Source organism: Euleptes europaea, chromosome 3, assembly GCF_029931775.1.
Source record: "Euleptes europaea isolate rEulEur1 chromosome 3, rEulEur1.hap1, whole genome shotgun sequence".
In the NCBI taxonomy this organism is placed as follows: domain Eukaryota; kingdom Metazoa; phylum Chordata; class Lepidosauria; order Squamata; family Sphaerodactylidae; genus Euleptes; species Euleptes europaea.
The window spans coordinates 47,496,936-47,517,642 of NC_079314.1; the positions used below are offsets into that span (position 1 = coordinate 47,496,936).

The following is a 20,707-nucleotide window of genomic DNA, read 5'->3' on the forward strand; positions in this document are numbered from 1 at the left end:
CAGCCATCTGTTGGCTATCCTACCACTTATGGTGGCCCATCTAGTATCAACCAGAGCCCAGGCCTTTTCCATCAAGGATCCGGCTCTGTGGAATGGGCTTCCTGAAGAGGTGAGGTGAGCCCCCTCCCTGGAGATTTTCAGGAGGCACTGCAAGGCCTACCTGTTTGCCAGTACTTTGGAGGGATTTAAATGGCAGGCATCTTTTCAGGGGGGTGGGAGAAGGATTTGGGGCTTGCTATTATCTTTGGTTTTAGCTGGGGATGTTTTATCTATTACTGCATGCTGCCTTGAACCAAGAGGAAAGGTGGGATATAAATGTTTAAATAAATAAATAAACAAACACATGGCCCAGACAAAAGGGTTAGTTGTGTACTTGTGTGATGGTGGGGTTTCTTATTATTTCAATTATTGTTTTAAGAACAGTATTTACAAAAAAGGGACATTATTTAATTGTGTTGAAGTGTTAAATATAATTAAGGAGAATATATATTCAGGATAAATACTAGTTTTATTAAGCTTTTCTCTTGAGGGATGCTGAAATTTATAAAGCTACATCATTGATAAAACAAATTTTGTCTGACTTAATTTATATTATTAAAAAAATATCCCAAAACAAATACAGCTTGAAATGCATCTTTATGTGTTATATCATATGTCAATTCATTAGTATGTCTCTGCATGTGCATTAAATAGAAAAGAGCAAGAGTCCAGTAGCACCTCAAAGACTAACAAAACTTCTGGCAGGGTATGAGCTTTCGTGAGCCACTCATGAAAGCTCATACCCTGCCAGAAATTTTGTTAGTCTTTGAGGTGCTACTGGACTCTTGCTCTTCTCTACTGCTAGTGACTAACATGGGCTACCCGTCATGATCCATGTACATTAAATGTAAGAGAAAAAACATATTGTGTGTGTGTGATTTGTCATTGGTAGATTAACATTGTGGGTCAGATTTCAACATAGAAATTCACAGTTCTTGAAAAAAAATGGTCACATGTTGTAACTTTTGTCAGCTGAGACACCTCAATCCATTTGTTATTTCTTTTCTATTTCAACTGTTGTCTTGTGTGCAAGGATCTTGATGTATCACTGCAAAAATTAAGATTTTGATGTTAAACCTAATAGGAAACAATGTTACTAGTAGAAATTTTAAAACTCAAACTGGAGGGGTAATCATTAGTACTGTAACCTTTTTTGTGTGTGTTCTAATTTTAAAATCAGTAAATTTTATATTGTATATATGGTTAACTAAATAAATAAATCTTATCTACTTCCATTGCTTATTTTTAATTACAACTGGGAAAAGATGCCAGAGAGATGAATAAGTAAAAAATAGGAGAGAGATTACATTTTTTCATTGTAAGGAATTTCAGAACCAAAAGTACAAAGTGACAACAGCCGAGGTTTATGAAAGATGCATTTAGAAGAAGACGCATTTACATGCAACAAAAGGAGTGCTTCTTGCTGTTCTACCTAAATTAAAACCTACTTGGCTAGATTCTTTCAGATGACCAGCATGCCTTATTATAATCTTCCCTTATGAGAAATAAAAGACACCTTGGTTCTTGTAGGTTATCCGGGCTGTGTAACCGTGGTCTTGGAATTTTCTTTCCTGACGTTTCGCCAGCAACTGTGGCAGGCATTTTCAGAGTAGTAACACTGAAGGACAGTGTCTCTCAGTGTCAAGGGTGTAGGAAGAGTAATATATAGTCAGAAAGGGGTTGGGTTTGAGCTGAGTATTGTCCTGCAAAAGTATTGTCCTGTAAGTATCAAGATAATGTGCTAATGAGGGTATGGTATGTTAATATGGAACCATTGTATCCTGAAGTGATCTGTTAATGTGTGTAATCCAAAGCTAATCTGTATGGCTATTGTTGAATGTTGTCTTTGTCTGGAGGTTTTTCAGGGCAGGAAGCCAAGCCTTATTCATTCTTAAACTCTCCTCTTTTCTGTTAAAGTTGTGCTGATGTTTATGAATTTCAATGGCTTCTCTGTGCAATCTGACAAAATAGTTGGTAGAATTGTCCAGTCTTTCAGTGTCTTGGAATAAGACCCTGTGTCCTGTTTGTGTCAGTCCATGTTCAGCCACTGCTGATTTCTCAGGTTGGCCAAGTCTGCAGTATCTTTCATGTTCTTTTATCCTTGTTTGTATGCTGCGTTTTGTGGTCCCGATGTAAACTTCTCCACAGCTGCAAGGTATACGATATACTCCTGCAGAGGTGAGGGGGTCTCTTTTGTCTTTTGCTGATCGTAGCATTTGTTGTATTTTCTTGGTGGGTTTAAACACTGTTTGTAGGTTATGTTTTTTCAAAAGTTTCTCCATCCTATCAGTGACTCCTTTAATAAATGGCAAGAATACCTTTCCTATGGGAGACTGTTTTTCTTGAGTTTTCTGATTTTTGTTTGGTTTAATGGCCCTTCTGATTTCATTCTTGGAGTAGCCGTTTGCTAGTAGTGCGTGATTTAGATGATTAGTTTCTTCCTTGAGAAACTGTGGTTCACAGATCCGTCTTGCACGGTCCATTAATGTTTTGATTATTCCTCTTTTCTGTCGGGGGTGGTGGTTGGAGTTTTTGTGTAAGTAGCGATCTGTGTGAGTTGGTTTCCGGTAGACCTTGTGACCTAACTGAAGGTTTGATTTACGGATGACAAGGGTATCAAGAAATGGGATTTTACCCTCAATTTCCTTTTCCATGGTAAACTGAATGTTTGGATGGATATTATTAAGATGGTTTAGAAAGTCCATTAATTTTTCTTCACCATGGCTCCAAATGGTAAATGTATCATTTACGAACCTGAACCAGACTGTAGGTTTGTAAGGTGCTGATTCTAATGCTGTCTTTTCAAAATATTCCATGTAAAAGTTTGCTATTACTGGACTGAGTGGACTTCCCATAGCTACTCCATCAATCTGTTCATAAAATTCTTGATCCCATAGGAAATAACTTGTTGTCAAACAATGGTGAAATAAGGCTGTTATATCTTCTGGAAAAATCTGGTTAATCAATGAGATTGTGTCTTTTACTGGAACCTTGGAACATACCATACCCTCATTAGCACATTATCTTGATACTTACAGGACAATACTTTTGCAGGACAATACTCAGCTCAAACCCAACCCCTTTCTGACTATATATTACTCTTCCTACACCCTTGACACTGAGAGACACTGTCCTTCAGTGTTACTACTCTGAAGATGCCTGCCACAGTTGCTGGCGAAACGTCAGGAAAGAAAATTCCAAGACCACGGTTACACAGCCCGGATAACCTACAAGAACCAATGAACTCTGACCGTGAAAGCCTTCGACAATATTCTCTTTTGATTATATTTTACATAACAGACACAGTAGGGTTTTTTTTGTATAAAATGACCATTCATATGGACTGTTATCAACTTCCAATGTATAATCCTCTTTGAGCCTCAATGAGAAAGGTGTATTATAAACACAGTAAATAAACAAATACATACACCTGTCTTGTTTTACATATTGTAATTGATTTTACATTGGTCTTTTGTATTGATCAAGCAATCAAAAAGAAAAAAATGAAGGCAGAAAGAGTAGACATGGCAGGAAGCAATATAAGTCTAGAAAGGAGGCAGAACAGTCATGAAACAAAAGTCTTTGTGTGTGTCTGTGTGTGTGTTTGGGGGGAATAGGTTAGGGCAGTGATGGCGACCCTTTTAGAGACCGAGTGCCCAAACTGCAACCCAAAACCCACTTATTTATTGCAAAGTGCCAAAACGGCAATTTAACCAGAATATGGTTGCTAACTCCAGGCCGGGAAATTCCTGGAGATCTGGGGGACAGCGGAGTTTGGGGAGGGAACTGATCTGTGTAGAGCGGTGGTTGGTTGTAATCCCGGGAGATTCCCAGCCCCCAACTGGAGGTTGGCAATTGTGTGTGTGTGTGTGTTAAGTGCCTATGAATCAACGTCCTCCAAAAAGTCCTATCTTTGGCAATCGTACCAGGGGAGGAAAGCAAGGCAATGTCGCCGTGTTACCTCAGGATCGCCCACTTACTGCAGCCTTGGGGAAGTTGGCCAGGCCATGCAAGCAGCAGCAGTTCTGGGTGAGAAGCGAGGGCAGAGGTTGCCCCGGCGGGACTCCTCCTCTGAGGGCAGGGCTGGGGGTGGTGCAGGCAGCAGGAGGCAGCTCCAGTCTCTCCGCTGCTCGTGCTGTATGGGACAGATGCTGGCTGCGCAAAGCAGGACCGGCGTGGCGGCTCCCACTCGAGGAGAACCCAGACACGGCGCCAGCCATCCCGGCCGGTCCTGGCGCCTGGGGGGCGGCTGCAGCAAGGTTGTCCTGCACCACCAAGGGGGAGTGCGAGGGAAGCTTGCAGGCGCCCCAGCGACGGCGAGAGGACCCGGGGAGCTCAACTTTCTCCCTCCCACCCCTCTCCTCGTGGCTGCCAAAAGGAGAGGAGAGAGGCTGCCCGGTGCAAGAGCCGGGGCTGCGGGCAGGGGTTGCCACCATGAGATGGCTCGGGGGATCCCTCCCGCAGCCTCTCCTGCTGCTGCTGCTGGGGCTGCTTTTCTGTGCTGGGGCGACAGCGTGCGTGGCCACAGAGGGCTCTGAGTGCCCTCTCTGGCATGCGTGCCATAGGTTCGCCACCACTGGGCTAGGGAGCAGCTGTTGATTTCTACTGTTGCTGTTTGATATCTTCTGGCTCTCCTGGCTATTGCAGGTGTGTTTGGGTCCTCTCCCACTCTGACAAACAAATGCACATTCCCTGTGCGATATCCTAAGGCTAAAAAGATGCCCCACTGCACATTTCCAAAAATAGGGGTTAATCAGAATTTCCTTTAACGCCACACCTGAAAACAAAAATGTAGTGATGGGCAGAAGGAGACATTTTCTGGCTTTAAAGCATCCTGGTCTTCCTTTGCACAGCTAAATTCTGGGGATGACTGCAAGTTATCACAGTGACAGCTATTATGCTTTTTATTATACTGGGAAGAGTGAATGTGAACTAGTTCTGTTGTGTGAAATAAATCTGGTTTTAACAGTTTTAATTTGAGTGGGGGAGAAACAGGAACATGCTTTCCTATCTCTCGTACTCTTCAGGAAGAAGATGATGAAGGACCATTAAAAAAACTTCCTGTTTAGTTGTATCTATCTGGAAGTCAAAGGGAAAGGATGCTGAGATGTATCTGAGAGATAAAGCACATGGTTGCAGCGTCTGTGATACTGCTTCTAGATAAGGTGGAATGAAGGCTATTGGTGGGAAACAGGATATTTGTCAATTCATGCATTAGACAGAAAATGTGGCGCACCATATGGCCACCTACTATCCTATGGCTGTTGAGAGAAAGACCCATGTCTGTGAGCACATGGTAGGCATGTGCTGGGAGCTAGTGTGGTGCTGAGAGCCAGTGTGGTGTAATGGTTGGAGTATCAGACTAGGTTCTGGGAGACACAAGTTCAAATTCACACTCTGCCTTGGAAGCTTGCTGGGTGACCTTGCTGGGTCCAATCACACACACGCAGCCTAACCTACCTCACAGGATTGTTGTGAGATAAAAAGGAGGAGAGGAGAATGATATATGCTGCTCTGGGTCCCCATTGGGGAGAAAGGAAGTAAATAAGCCATAGACTACCCCTGCATGACACTGTACATTTCCCCTTTTAACGTGACATTGTTTACCAAGGAACTCACAGGTCTGCTGCAAAAATGCAAAATCAGTCTGGACATTTTATCACACAGAGCAGGTCTTCATCACCTCTTGAACACAGATGGGGGTGGTGAAGGGAGAAATCATACAGTAGCATCACAATAATTTCCCTAGCATGTCAATTTCACAGTGTCAGTACTAAAAATAGCCCATGTTTGCATGTCAGCTGGAGCTTTTAAAATAAGAAATGAGAGAAATGTGCCCTTCATCGAAAGTGATGGTTTCTCTGTTTGGGCAACCAGCCAGATAGCATCCATAGCCCTGTGACAAACAAATCTTGCACATTGAAGTGGGAAAACATGATGTTCACAATGCATCAATGAAGCAGAACGTGTGAGGTGGACAGGAGCAGGCTGGGTCATCCTCTTTACTCACTCGGTGATGCTGGGACTTGTTGGTGTGGACTGCTTCAAGCCAAAATTCTCTTTTTCCGAAGAGTCACTGGTCAGCACAAGCCCGAGTGGGGAGATTTCGCCTTTTTTTTTTTTTTTTGGTGTGAACAGCTTGTGTGAGGAGGGGAATTGGCTTGCTGGATGACCCAGTGAGGAAAGCAGAGAGCCTCAGATGGCCTGGGACATTTTGACATATCAAATGCAGCTGCCAGATAGGGTAGAACATGTGAGAGCTCCAGAAGGTGCCTCTGTTCCTTACTTTCAGTGAAACTCAGCTGAATTACCTGGGTACTACTTATTATTTGGCACATTTTCATCCTCCAAGGAGTTGGCATGCATGAGTCTACTTTCCTACATTTTATCTTCGCAACTTAGGCTAAGAGTGTGACTGGCCCAATGTTACCCCGTGATCGTCACAGCAGAGTGGGTCTCAACACTCTAACCACTACACCATACTGGCTTTCTAGAGCAGAGACTGAAATTTTGCGCGCCTAGAAACGACAAGTCCTAGAGTACAATCCTTAGTGGAATTACACCCTTCTAAGTCCATGTCGCCCTGACCTGGATGGCCCAGGCTAGCCTGATCTCGTCAGATCTCAGAAGCTAAGCAGGGTCAGCCCTGGTTAGTATTTGGATGGGAGACCACCAAGAAATACCAGGGTTGCTGTGCAGAGGAAGGCACTGGCAAACCACCTCTGTTAGTCTCTTGCTATGAAAACCCCAAAAAGGGGTCGCCATAAGTTGGCTGCGACTTGACGGCACTTTATACACACACAGGTCCATGTCAGTCAATGGACTTGGAAGGGGATAACTCTGTTTAGGATTGTACTGTGTAGCTGGTAGGTTTGTTCTGAAGACTTCAGTATGCAGAGTTACTCCAGTATAAGGCCATTGAATGGATAAATAATAAATTGTACTAAATAAATGCATAAATGAATGGAAATCGGCAAGGTTAGATTACAGCAACTCTGCATAGGAATGTTCTGACTGTAATAACTGCAATAAGCAAAGTTACTCCATCCTAAGCCTCTTGAAATCCATCATTTCATCCTTAGTAACGCTTAATATTGAGATAAAATCACACAGAGGGCGGCAGCCCCCCTTTCCTTCATCAGACACGTTGAGGGGTTATCTCCAACGACTAGGCGCTGTGGAGGAGTCTGAAGTTGGTTCCTAGTTCCCAGCATGCGCCCCATCGGAAGGCACTGTCCCCTGAATGTGGGGTATATGATATGTGGTGTTCCAAATTTTCTTTTGGGGTGCAGAGCCGTTAAATTGTCCTCAATATCGTTCAGGAACTAGGAAATGTGAATAAGGAACTGGGAATGAACTGGGAACAACTTCAGCATCCTACACTGTGGCAGGGTTGCCAACTGACCGCTGCAATGCTTCGAACAGCAGGCTGTTGGAAGCTTTACCTGCTGATCCAATTACTGTTATGAACACAGGCGTGGAAACCAGTTTTTAAAAATAAGTCGGCAGCTCCAGACAGGAAGGCCAAGGAAGGGCACTCTGTGTACGCTCAAAGGTGCTCGGGCGACTTCAGTACTATAAACAGCTTCCGGGACTGTTCTCTGCAACCAGAACCAGCGGGTTGAAATTAAATCAAAAGAGTTTCCGTCTTGACATTAGGAAGAATTTTCTACCAGTTAGAGCGGTTCCTCAGCAGAACAGTCTTCCTCGGGAGGTGGTAAGCGCTCCTTCCCTGGAGGTTTTTAGGCAGGGGCCATCTGTCAGCAATGCTGATTCTATGACCTTGGACAGTTCATGGGAGGGAGGGCATCTTGGCCATCTTCTAGGGGTCACTGTAGGTGTGTGGGGGTGGGTGGGGAGGTAGTTGTGAGTTTCCAGCATTGTGCAGGGGGTTGGACTAGATGACCCTGGTGGTCCCTTCCAACTCTATGATTGTAACCCAAGCTGAGCCCCCGCTTTGTCGTTCGCCCACGTCTTCTGCAAGCGAGACGCGCCGCCAGGCCAAGGGGCCAGCGGGGCTTTTGCGGCCGGCTGGGGCGCGCGCGGCGGAAGGTTGTCATGGTTTCCCCGGTCACATGCGCGCGAGGTTTCCCCCGCCCCTCCCGCCCGCCCGAGTGCGCTGAGGGCGGGAGACGCGGCTGCTGGTTGGCTGCTGCTGCTGCTGCAGCCACCGGCGAGGCTGGCTGCTGGTTGGCTGCTGCTGCTGCTGCCGGCGCCGCGCGGAGTAGCGTCGCGGGCGCCCCCGGCCGGCCGTGGTGCGCGTGGCGTGCCCTGCTGGGTGGCGAGAGGCGCGCTGGCGGCGGGCAGCGGGCGGCTGCCGGGCTGCCCTCCTCGGCCCGTCGAGCGCCGCCGGCATGAGCAGCATCTCCATCCCGGAGGGGCTGACGGAGCTGCTGCAGGGCTTCACCGTGGAGGTGCTGCGGAGCCAGCCGGGGGACCTGCTCGAGTTCGCCCTCCAGTACTTCGGGCGCCTCAAGGCGGCGGCGGGGGGGGCCGAGCGGGGGGCGGCCGCGAGTGCCCCCCGCCGCCTGAAGGCCGCCTCGCCCGGCCCGGCCCGGGGGGGCCTCCCCCCCTCCGAGTTCCGGGGGGTCAGCTTCGTCGAGGAGCCCCTGCACACCGACTCGGAGAGCGGGGAAGGGGCGGACGACGACGACGACGAGGAAGAGTTCGTCGGTAAGGCCAGCCGCCCCCCCCGCCCCCCCCGCCCCCCCGCCCCCCTCTCTCTCTCTCGCCATTGCGGGCCGGGCGGGGGCTGGCAGGCACACCCCCTTCCCTGCAGCCGCTTCGCTCCGGCCCGCCTCCTGCTTCGCACGGGGAGGCCCCTGCCCTCCTTGGCCCTCAGCTGCTGCCCTCGAGGCGGATCCGCGCAATGCAAGGACCGAAAGGGAGGTTCCACACCTCCATAAGCAGAAGCAAAATTCGGTGCTCTTAAAAAGTGGAACGGGCAAAACTGGGGTGTTTGCTTTTGCTTTTTTTTTTGCGGGGGGGGGACACAAGTAAAGTGGGGAAAGGTGTGGCAGAGTGGGGGCGCTACAGAAAAGGCCCTGCCCCTTTGTAGTCACGTGCAGAACTTCCAAAGGCAGGGGCGATAAATTTAGGGGGTGGGTCGATTGGTGGTGAGTCCTCTATCCAGGCAGTTCAGGCCTTTGTAGATCACATGAACACATGAAGCTGCCTTGTACTGAATCAGACCCTCGGTCCATCAAAGTCAGTATTGTCTACTTAGATCGGCAGTGACTCTCCAGGGTCTCAGGCAGAGGTCTTTCACATCACCTACTTGCCTAGTCCCTTTAACTGGAGATGCCAGGGATTGAACCTGGGACCTTCTGCATGCCAAGAGGATGCTCTACCACTGAGCCACAGTGCCTCCCCAAAATCCATGTGTTGCTGTACCCAGAAATTACACTTGCTTTATCTTCAGCAACTGGTAATAAGCAGATAAGGAAAGAAGCCGGTGATTTCCCCCCCAATCTGCAGTGTGCTGTAGCTCATGAAGGTATCAGGACCATGCCTTGAGGTGTTGGGGTATTGAAATTAGGATGTTTCAGTATTTGGTTTCTAAGCTGCTTAAATGAATCCCTTTGCAAATAGGCGGGCACCCCAATAAAGTAAGCTCTGCCAACCAGTACAGGCATTGTACTTACAGGGCACAACTAGGAACTTCTGTCCCTGCTCTTGTGCCTTTTAACATTTTGAGCTACAGATGCAATTAGATACCTTTTTCCTTTGACACAAATGGTCTGTTGATGATCCTCAATGTAAGCATTCAGATGTTCCTTGAACATTGCATTAACATGTGACACACTAATACTCCTGAAAAGCAGTTTTCCTTGCAAATCAGACTTTTTAGCTAAAGGTCTTGCATTATCTTGATGAACAATTGTTCAGTTGCCAAGATCCAGATAATATTTTTTCAGGAGCTATTTTGCTGAGTGACTATGAGTTGACCATCCCTGTTTTGGTAGGTGTCTGTGGCATCAGTAGTGGTCAGAGATGCATACTTTAATAGACCCTTTAGGAATATGGATGCCTCATACTCTCTAAGGAAGCATCTTACAAGTTAATCACTGCTGTTATAGTAGGTGAGTGTAGCATAAGTGGTAGTCATTCTTCTAGCCAGGCAATTCAGGCCTCTTTAGGAATAGAAAAGAGCAAGAGTCCAGTAGCACCTTAAAGATTAACAAATTTTCTGGCAGGGTGTGAGCTTTTGTGAGCCACAGCTCATTTCTTCAGATACCATTTAGGAGTATGCATATTGATGGCTTTTTCCAGGCGATGTCCTTTCGGGCTGGAGCAATGTCAAGTATGTGCTCATTCCTTGCCCTTCCTGTGCTCTTGGGTCAAAGGGAGTATGTTGTGGGTCTCACTCTTTTCAGATCTTGTGTGAGTGACTGCTCCCCCCCAATCATTTCGGTAGAGTATTTGTGCTGGAGAAGAAGGCACATTTACCTAAGATGGCTTCTGATTTTAGATGGAGAGTGAGATGCCTTTATATTTTCATCAATCAGGAAAGGGAAAAAGGGATTGACACCACCCATAGCTTGACACTGCCACATCTGATGAATATCTCCAAAATACCTGAATTGTACAGTTATCAATCACAGGCAATATCCCACAAATATGGTGTTAAGGGCAAGGTGTTCAGTTAACAGGCTAGCAATCTTGAGTTCCAGCATACAGTAGAAATTATACCCTGGCTAAACCCTTAGTTTGCCTCAAGTTTTGAACAGTAGGCTGCTTAAAGCCAGAGGTTTTTCTCTGGTTTGGTTTCTGAAGTAGGGCATTTTCTTGGGGAGTGGGGCCCACACAGTGGCATGCTGTAATCATGCTGTTTCCAGGTTTTCTTCATCTTTCCCAAACCTGCTTTACTCTGACCCTGTGTTGGAAAGGACACAGTCCAAGCATGTTAGCGTGCCAGTTGGAAGAAACAGGGCGCATCTTCTTGTCCTGGAAAAGTCCTGCCGACAGATGCCATTTTTCTGCTGTACTACTGATGGGCTTTTGAGAGTTTACAAAATGTAAATGCTGTTATAACACTATGTGATTCCAACACTATGTGAACCATGGCCACCTTATTTATTCCCATTCTGAATATTACCAAAGCCATTATATGGCTATAGTGCTTGCATTAAGAATGGAACAGAAAAAAGGGCAGCAGCTTGCCTGTGACCACCCATGCCCCTTGGAGTACAGAGTCACTGCGGAGCACTTGTGGAAGGGAAAAGTCAGGCCGATGGAAACAATGCAGTGAATCGTGCGGAAGCAGCTCTCCAGCACTGAGTCAAAATTGAGTAATTAGAGTCAGGCCACAAGGAATATTAAGCAAGGTTATGACAAAAGAGTTCTTGGTATATATTGCTTTTGGAAAAGACACAAAAGATTTTGCAGTCAATTGTTAAATTTATATGTGACAAATACTGGGTTACTGTTGTTTGATTTCTCTCCCCCCCCCCCCCCATGAATAATTATGTCATTGTGAAAATGGACATTTTCTGATGAGGGCTTCAGAAGACTAGCAGAATTGGCATGCAACAACATTTAGCATATGGCTTGCATTAGTTCATTCAGACATGGTTAAACTTTGTGATGTTTATCTGGAATAAAAAGGTGTGTTGGGAATCACAGTCATTAACAAAGTGCCATGGTGAGATTGGTGCCGTGTCAGCTTGTGGTTGCTGTTCAATAAACTGCAGAAAGTGTGAGTTAAGACTTTCCGGTTCATGGAATTGGAGTGCTCGGTCACAACTCTAGCGTTGCCTCTCTGTATACTCAACAAGGAGTTGTAGCTGATAATGGATGATGAATGTACAATCATGTTCAATTGCATTTGTTTTAAAATGGACACAGAAAGCATATGTCATTATACATCTTAAAATGTGGGAAGCAGCATGTAGATTTTGAAAGAGCACATCTTAGAACGATGCACATAGGTGAATGAGGAAGGACACTTGCTGGATTTTTCTCATTGGCCCTTCTTGAACCCTGTGCTCACTTAAAGCACTGACAACAGAGCCATTCTGTCCAATAATGCAGAATGGGGAGGCTGAATTCTGGATTGTTCCACTTCACATCACAAGTGGGGAGTTATATTTTTCAGTGCTCCCTCGGGTAAAAGCAAGTGTAATAAACAGTTGCATGTTGGAGTGGGCTAAACTCCAAAACTTTGATGTAAATTGTTACATAAGAGAATGTTCAAAAATATTGACAGCTTATCAGGCTAACATGGAGCATGTCATGCTTCAAGATATTTCAGCACTGCTATGCAGTACTTTTGATTTTTAATGAAGTCACGTTAAGAAGCTTTGCAGAGCCAGCATTAGTGGACTGGCCTTCCTTATGGAGATTGTTCAGCTGTGAAGATTTTAGAACTCATTCTCAGTAGAGAACAGCATAATTGTTTGGTTAGCTGTGGTTTTGTAGTGTTAATTTTGGGTTGCAAATTGCTTTGATGTCAGCAGCAAATCATATGTTGAGTTTTGAAATTATAATTGAAGATACAATTTTAAGCATTCCAGGGGGTTCATTAATGGAGGAGGGGGGAAGAACCTGAACCCTTGGAGGGAGGGAGGAATAAAAATATAGTGGCTAGATAGATGTAAGATTAAAAAAAAACTCTTCATGAAATGTTTGTGTATTGTACTTTTCAAGAGATGGTCTTCAATATAACATGTTTCATGTTCTGTTAGTGTGTGTGCATTATATAGTTACCACCCCATTCTATATTAATGTATAGAATAGCTCCTGAAGATTTAGGTATTCCAGTATGAGCTCCTCTACATGGTGCGGAAGTGTCAGGAAAGTAGGCATCATCATATTTCCTAGTTCTTTGAGGATCATCGTCCTTGCACCTCTGAGGGATAGACAAGATTATTCACCTGAGGTGATACAACACATAGGAGCAGATAGGCAGAGCTGGGCAGAACCTTCTGTTTCTGCATTTCTTGTGTACAGATATTGACTGCCTTACTGGTATTTCCTTTGGGATTTTGAAACTTAGTGTATAGTTAAATTTGATATTGATGAAATGGACCATGTTTCCATCTTAGTGTAAATAATCACGACAACAGTCCACAGAACCATCTGTACTTTAACTTTTTTGGATGTGGGTACAGCAAAATCCTGTGTTTGAGTGTCGGAATAAATTTTGTCAATTGCAAATTGCACACATGCATTTAAATAGCCAGCTGTCCCACCCTCAGTGCATATGGAAACAGGAGATTGGTAGATCTCTTTCCCCCTCCCCAATAAATACGGAAGTAGGAAGCTGCTGTGTTTTCCTGCAATCAATATGAAAACAACAGATCGATCCTTTCTTGATCACCATTTTCATTTTTTTTGAGGGGGAGTGATGATTTGTATGTGAAAAGAATTGGCTATGTTGGTGGAGAAGATAGGAATGAGAGGACTTCTCTTTGAGAAATCTGTCCCCGTTACAAACTTGTACTGGTATAAAAGATTGGTCCTATGGGTGTAAAGAGATGAGATATAAAACATTTATGATCCTTTAAAGGCAAGAGAGGTTTAAATCAAAGAACTCTGAAAATGCATGGGCCATAATATAAATTTATTTTTACGTTAACTTCAAACCCACGGCATACAAAAGTTAAAGTATCTCCAGCTCCACTTGCCTGATTTCCCCATGTACCCACCCACCCAGTTCATTCTGGGATCCTTTCCTCTCTTGAAGGGCTTTAAGATGTAGGCATCTATTAACAGCATTTCCTCTGAAATATAACATCCATAGCAATGTACAAAACACATCTGTTCTGGAGGAATGTATTGTGGAGGCACACATTCCTTGTTTCCCAACCACTAACTCTACAGAACCAATAGGATAGGTCTTTAATCCTGTTTAGGATAGAAAGGAAGGTGGGAAAGTTTCCTTTAATCAATTCTGATTTGCCACAGATAACCAGGCAAATGGCTAATCTCAAACTTGAGTTAAATTGTGCCCTCAATATGTTTGTAATGAAATGTGCAAAATACCACATGGCTTCTTGACATTTGAGTTGACTCTCCTACCAGACAACACATCTATTGATTATTTCAGCCAATAGCTCTGTGGAGTATCCAATCACTGAACATGTATAGGTTTTGACTGGATAATACAGATGTGTGCAGCGGCTTGGAATTCTCCTGAAGCCAGTTATATCATTTTTGAGGATTTGGGAGGGTGGGATGGGGAAATCCTGAAAGTAGAGGGATGCTTGTAAGCTGTGAGAGAGAGATAATGGGAATGGATTAAAGTGTCTTCATTCTTTGATCCCGAATGTTATGTCTGTGAAACCAGGGGCTTGCAATACCATTAAGAAGGCAGTGAATTTAACCATTGGTGAGTGAAACCCTGTCACAGTGTTTTTGTGATGGTGGATTTTGAGGCATTTGTATATTAAATTCTTTCTTAGGTGGCTATGAGAAAACTGTCTAAGAACTGCAAGTGAGTTGCACTGAATTTGAATTTAAAATGACCTAATTGTTAGAAAACACCTGTTATATGTAACTTAACTATTTTTTAAAATAGTGTTTAAAATTAAAAAAATATTAAAGCAATAATATCTGAAATTGGTGACTAGATTTACAATATGGTTTCAGTATTTCCAATGTTGAACAAGTTACTTGTTGAGGATCACAGGAACGTGCATCCCTTTGGGAGTAATTTAATTCCTCAATTTCCATAAAGAAATTTTGTTACAAGGAGTATATTGTGTCCTGGGATTGTGTAGGGGCTGAAACTTGTGGATTGCATGTAAATGCTTGTACAAAATAATACAGTTTTGTTTTTAGGCTCATGCTGAATGGATACAGTAGTCACTGTTGTAACTTCAGGTATTTGACATACCGTATTTTTCGCTCCATAAGACGCACTTTTTTCCTCCTCAAAAGTGAGGGGAAATGTCAGTGCGTCTTATGGAGCGAATGCAGCGGTAGCGGGGTGCCGAGCTGGGTCGCTGGGCCGGCTGGGATGCCGCCAGCCAGTTGGGGGGGTGGGAGCCCCTCCCAGCCCCCCAGCGCAGCGGTAGCGGGGCACCGAGCCGGGACGTCGGGGCCGGCTGGAATGCCGCCAGCCAGCTGGGGGGGGTGGGAGGCCCCTCCCAGCCCCCCAGCGCAGCGGTAGAGGGGCACGGAGCCGGGACGCCAGGGCCGGCATCGGGAGGCCCCTCCCAGCCGTGCAGCGGCAGCGGGGTGCAGAGCCGGGCAGCCCAGGGAGCCGGCTTGAATGCCGCCAGCCAGCTCCAAGCCGCACAGTGCAGCGGCAGCGGGGCACCGAGCAGGGCAGCCCCTGGAGCCGGCTCAGCTGCTGCCAGCCAGCTGGGGGGTGGGAGGCCCCTCCCAGCCGCCCAGCGCAGCGGCAGCGGGGCGCGGAGTCAGGCAGCCCCGGGAGCCGGCTTAAATGGCGCCAGCCAGCTGGGGAGGTGGGAGGGGCCTCCCACCTCCCCAGCTGGCTGGCAGCACCAGAGCCGGCTCCCGGGGCTGCCCGGCTCTGCGCCCCGCTGCCACTACGCTGGGTGGCTGGGAGCCCTGGGAGCCGGCTTGAATGCAGCCAGCCAGCTGGGGTGGGTGGGAAGCCCCTCCCAGCCGCCCAGCGCAGCAGCAGAGGGGCCCAGAGCCGGGCAGCCCCGGGAGCCGGCTTGAACGCAGCCAGCCAGCTGGGGTGGGTGGGAGGCCCCTCCCAGCCGCCCAGCGCAGCGGCAGCGGGGCGCGGAGTCAGGCAGCCCCAGGAGCCGGCTTGAACGGCGTCCCCATCTGGTTGGCAGCAGCCGAGCCGGCTCCCGGGGCTGCCCGGCTTTGCGCCCCGCTGCCACTGCGCGGCTGGGAGGGGCCTCCAACCCACCCCAGCTGGCTGGCAGCGGCAGCGGGGCGCGGAGTCGGGCAGCCCCGGGAGCCGGCTTAAATGGCGCCAGCCAGCTGGGGAGGTGGGAGGGGCCTCCCAGCCGCCCAGCGCAGCGGCAGCGGGGCGCAGAGCCGGGCAGCCCCGGGTGCCGGCTCGGCTGCTGCCAGCCAGCTGGGGACGCCGTTCAAGCCGGCTCCCGGGGCTGCCTGACTCCACGCCCCGCTGCCGCTGCGCTGGGCGGCTGGGAGGGGCCTCCCACCCACCCCAGCTGGCTGGCTGCGTTCAAGCCGGCTCCCGGGGCTCCCAGCCACCCAGCGTAGTGGCAGTGTGGCGCAGAGCCAGGCAGCCCCGGGAGCCGGCTTGGACACCTCTGTGCTGCCATCCCAGGCAGCGAGGAGTTTAAAGACCCTCCCGCCCGGCTTCCAGGGAGTCCCTGGAAGCCCGGCGGGGGGGTCTTTAAACTCCTCTGAGCTGCCTGGGATCGCAGCGCAGAGCACTTTCAAGACCCCCCCGCCGGGCTTCCAGGGAGTCCCTGGAAGCCGGGCGGGGGGATCTTTAAACTCCTCTGTACTGCCTGGAATGGCAGCCCAGAGGAGTTTAAAGACCCCCCCCCCCCGCCGGGCTTCCAGGGAGTCTCTAGAAGCCGGGCGGGGGTGGGGGAGGTCTTGGAAAGTGCTCTGCGCGGCCCTGCCCACCTCCCAGCTGGCCGTCGGCGCGGGGAATGCGGGCTCGCGCCATCCCGACGCACCCTCCATAAGACAAGTTTTAGAGGAGGAAAACAAGATTTTTTCTTGTTTTCCTCCTCTAAAAACTAGGTGCGTCTTATGGAGCGGTGCGTCCTATGGAGCGAAAAATACGGTACTTTAAGCCTCAGTGGAGTGCTGGGGGGTGTTCAGATACTTTTCTGAGCGTGTATTCCTTTCAAAAGAAATTCTTTACCAGCTAATAATTTAGAATGTTGAGAGAACCAAGCAGCACCAAGCTCAATTGCTAATTATAACAAGACTTTAGAGTTAAACAAAAACACCAAATACTATCATGCAGACATGAACATATATTAATCACCATATATTCTATAAAGATTACAATCCAAATCTCCAGTAAGATACTGAAATTATACAATAACAAATAAATGTATTACTTCAACTTTCAATAGAAAAATAGTCTCAGGGTATGTTCCATCACACAATTTCTAAAAGAATCCCTTCAAAATATAAGTCTCATAGGATTGCTCCACAGTATCAGTGAAACGTAGGTATGAAGAAATTCAAACTAAGGTGAATCCAAAGGAAAAGTCCAAAGAAGTCCAAAGAAGTCCAAAACGACACCTCCGGGTTTAGTGTTCGTTTCGCGGTTGCTTCATCAGTTGTTGTCTCCTTATCAATTCATGTCGGGTTAATAAACCTCTAAAAATATTTTTAATAGCCCAAAGATCACAGTTAACCATTCAGTCTAATATAACCATTCATAAATTAATTACTACATTTTAATCAAGCATGCAACAGCTTACCATCATTTGACCAGCGTCCCGTAGGGTTTCTATCTATCTCTGATAGCTGGTAAGAAACCTCATTGCAAGCCTCCATTAAGAGACCTGAGTCTGCCGGCACAGCTGAGTGAAATCAAGACCACATAGAGATTTTTAAAGAAAGACAGATAGGTCGAACTCATTGTTCAAACCGGCGGGGGAGAGCGATTTAAATAAATAAATGTGCCTAAGTTCTTGCTGATGTAATATTTTGGCAATATCCTCCTGATGATAGGAACGAGGTTTATATTGCCACAGGGCAAAAAATAAAATGTCATTCTCAGAATGTCCCATCTTGAGATAATGTTCAGTAAGTGGTGCCTCAAGAGTTTTGGAGCGGATCCTGGTTTTATGCTCACTGATGCGGATTTTTAATTGGCGTAATGTTGAGCCAATATAATATTTGAAACATGGACAGAGGACCGCGTAAATAACATTTTTAGACTGGCAATTAGTGAAGTGTTGAAGAGTATATTTAAAATTGGAGGTAGAAGAGCTAAGTTCTTTAATAGGAAGGCTATATGGGCACATCACACATGAACCACATTTATGATGCCCACGAATATTGATCCTGGGTTTCTCCTCAAGTCTATCAGTATGGACCAGAAAATCACGAAGAGATCTGGTCTTCCTAAGACCAAATATGGGAAGTTCAGAGCAGCCAGGAATGGTGTCAATGACATGCCAATGACGGCGAATAATCTTCTGTATTTCATGGGTTAAATGAGTAAACTGCAAGGATGCAAAGACACCTGTCGTCCTACTTTTCAAGTCCTGGGAGGGTAGTAGTAAATCTTTTCTGTCTTTATTTGCTACTCTGGTGAGAGCAGTAGACAGGACGGACTCTTCATATCCTCTATATTTTAATCTGTGGCACAAATCTCGTGCTGCTGGAACAAAGTCAGAGGCGAAAGTAGCATTCCTTTTTAACCTCAGTAGTTGGCTAAAAGGTAGATTACGCCGCAAAAGCAGCGGGTGATGTGATCTAAAATGTAATCCTGCTCCCACATCAGTGGGCTTGCGGTACGGTTTCAAGGCAACTTTGTTCTCCACGGTCCTAAAGACCGTCAGATCTAGGAAGGAGATAGCTGATGGATCACATTGACCAGTGAATTTTAAATGAGGGTTTAAAGAGTTCAGAACCTGATGTACAGAATTATAGGCTTCTGTTGAGTCTAAAATGCAGAACAAATCATCAATAAACCGAAAATAATATAGAACATGATCCTTAAATGTATTATGACACATCAGAAAATGTTTCTCAAAAAAAATCATATAGATATTTGCCACGGACGGTGCGCAGGCTGCGCCCATGGAGACGCCCTGCGTCTGGTAATAAAATTGATCCCGGTATCTGAAAAAATTATACTCAAAAACTATATCTAACAAACTGAGTAAGAAATGAGAGGGAATATCAGTACAAGTCCTGGTATCAAAAAGCTCTTCTATGATCCCCCTAACTTCTTCCAGAAGTATATTCGTGTATAATGATGAAACATCAAAGGTGGCAAACACCGACCCCTCTGGTACGACTATATTTTCAATTTTATTGATGAAGTCCCTTGAATCCTTAATATAAGAACAGGTATCCTTGCTGAAAGGTTGCAGAAATTGATCTATAAATTTGGATAATGGTTCCAGGATGCTTCCAATAGCCGAAATAATCGGACGTCCCGGTGGGTCCCTCAAAGATGTATGTATCTTTGGTAAAGAATAAAAAATTGGAACACGGGGGTGCTTTACCATAAGAAAATCAGCAAGATTCTTATCAATGTAATTTAAAGATAGTCCCTCATAGATCACAGTTTTTACTACGTGCATTACATTAAGAGTAGGATCAGTTGGTATAGGCTTATAAAAATTTCTATTATCCAATTGTCTCATATTCTCAAAGTCATATGATACTGAGTCTAAAATCACCAAAGCACCTCCCTTATCAGCCGGCATAAAAATGATATCAGGATCAGAAGAAATATTTTTCAAAAGGTTCATTTGCTCAGGTGTAAGGTTAGTGTGGCGATTGCGCCATCCCCTCCGTTTCTCCAATTTATCAAGATCTCTAAGTACCAATGTCTGAAAAGTGTTAATCAAAAAGCCAGGGTTTTTTGGAATAAAGGAAGATTTTATGCGAAAATTTTTAAATTCACTAGTGGGTCTCTCTTGTCCTTTGAAAAATTCTCTAAGTTTTATATTGCGGAACAATTTGTATAAATCTACACGGGTTTGAAATCCTGAGTATGTCGGGGTTGGAACGAAGCCCAAACCTAAATTCAAAACGGAGTTCTCCTCAGGCGTAAATTGTCGCGAAGACAGATTCACAATCAGGTTGGTATTTGTTTCCTCCGAGGACCTCGTTGGGGTCCCGGAGCATAAGAAAAATCCCGGCGACCAGATCGAAGATAATATGATGAACCGTAAGACCCCCCGCTGGAGATGCTCGATCCGCCCCTCTCTCCTGAGGAGCCTTCTGAATCCGAAAACCGTCCCATGTTAGAGCCGCCTTTGGGCGGGCGAGCCCTATTCTCTTTGTTAGTCCAAAAATAGACTCTTTCTTTATGGTAATCCTCCTGATCTCTGAGAAATTTACGTTTTTTATAGGCTTCTATGTCAGCGCTATATTTGGTAAGATCACTTTCCAATTGTTCTAATTGACTCTTAAAGGTATCTTCAGGGACCATGGTTTTGACTTCCCCTTTAAATAGTTCAGCCTCCTCCCCGGCCGTTTCAGCCTCTTTGATGGATCTCTCAATGATTAACATCATGAGATCATATGAGCATTTATTAAGGATAGCAATCCATTTACTGTTAAATTCCTTGTCTAGTCGATACATGGCTGGAGATTTCTGAATTCTTAGACCTCTTGGAATAATATTATTTTCTATGTAATCAGACAAGGTGATGGCGTGTGATTCTGATCTGACTTTGCGTTTCAAAGAATTCCATATCTTAGTCATGTCTACATTCTTAGATTTTTGAACATTGATCTTTTTAGGTAACATTTTAAAAATCCTCTCCTTATCGGAGTTAGAGTAACTAAACATATCCATATCAGCGAGCTCAAGTATAGTCAAGACTAAACAATAACAACGTATGCTGATTCCCATATTGTATTCTCTGCTGCAATCTTTTTATTGTGCTCCTATGAGCCAATTCTGTCATAATTAGCATCTTTTATTCTCTTTTTTAAGAAGCTACTGAGGGATAAGATGTTTGAATGACCATTGGAGATGCATGTATTCTAAAACGGGAATTGTAAAAAAAAGCAATTTTCTTCTGAGACTTCACATCATGACTTGCTTTGCTTTAAT

The 20,707-nt window shown here is 45.8% G+C and overlaps 1 protein-coding gene across 1 annotated transcript in view; it reads left to right on the forward strand.

Moving 5' to 3' along the window:
- The first annotated feature begins 8,360 nt into the window (after positions 1-8,360).
- Positions 8,361-20,707, forward strand: part of PRKAR2B (protein kinase cAMP-dependent type II regulatory subunit beta) — a 68,552-nt gene continuing 56,205 nt past the window's right edge. Inside the window, exon 1 of the mRNA XM_056846290.1 lies at positions 8,361-8,712. Within this exon, the coding sequence (XP_056702268.1) occupies positions 8,394-8,712 (319 nt within the window). The 5' untranslated portion in view covers positions 8,361-8,393. The remainder of the gene's footprint in view (positions 8,713-20,707) is intronic.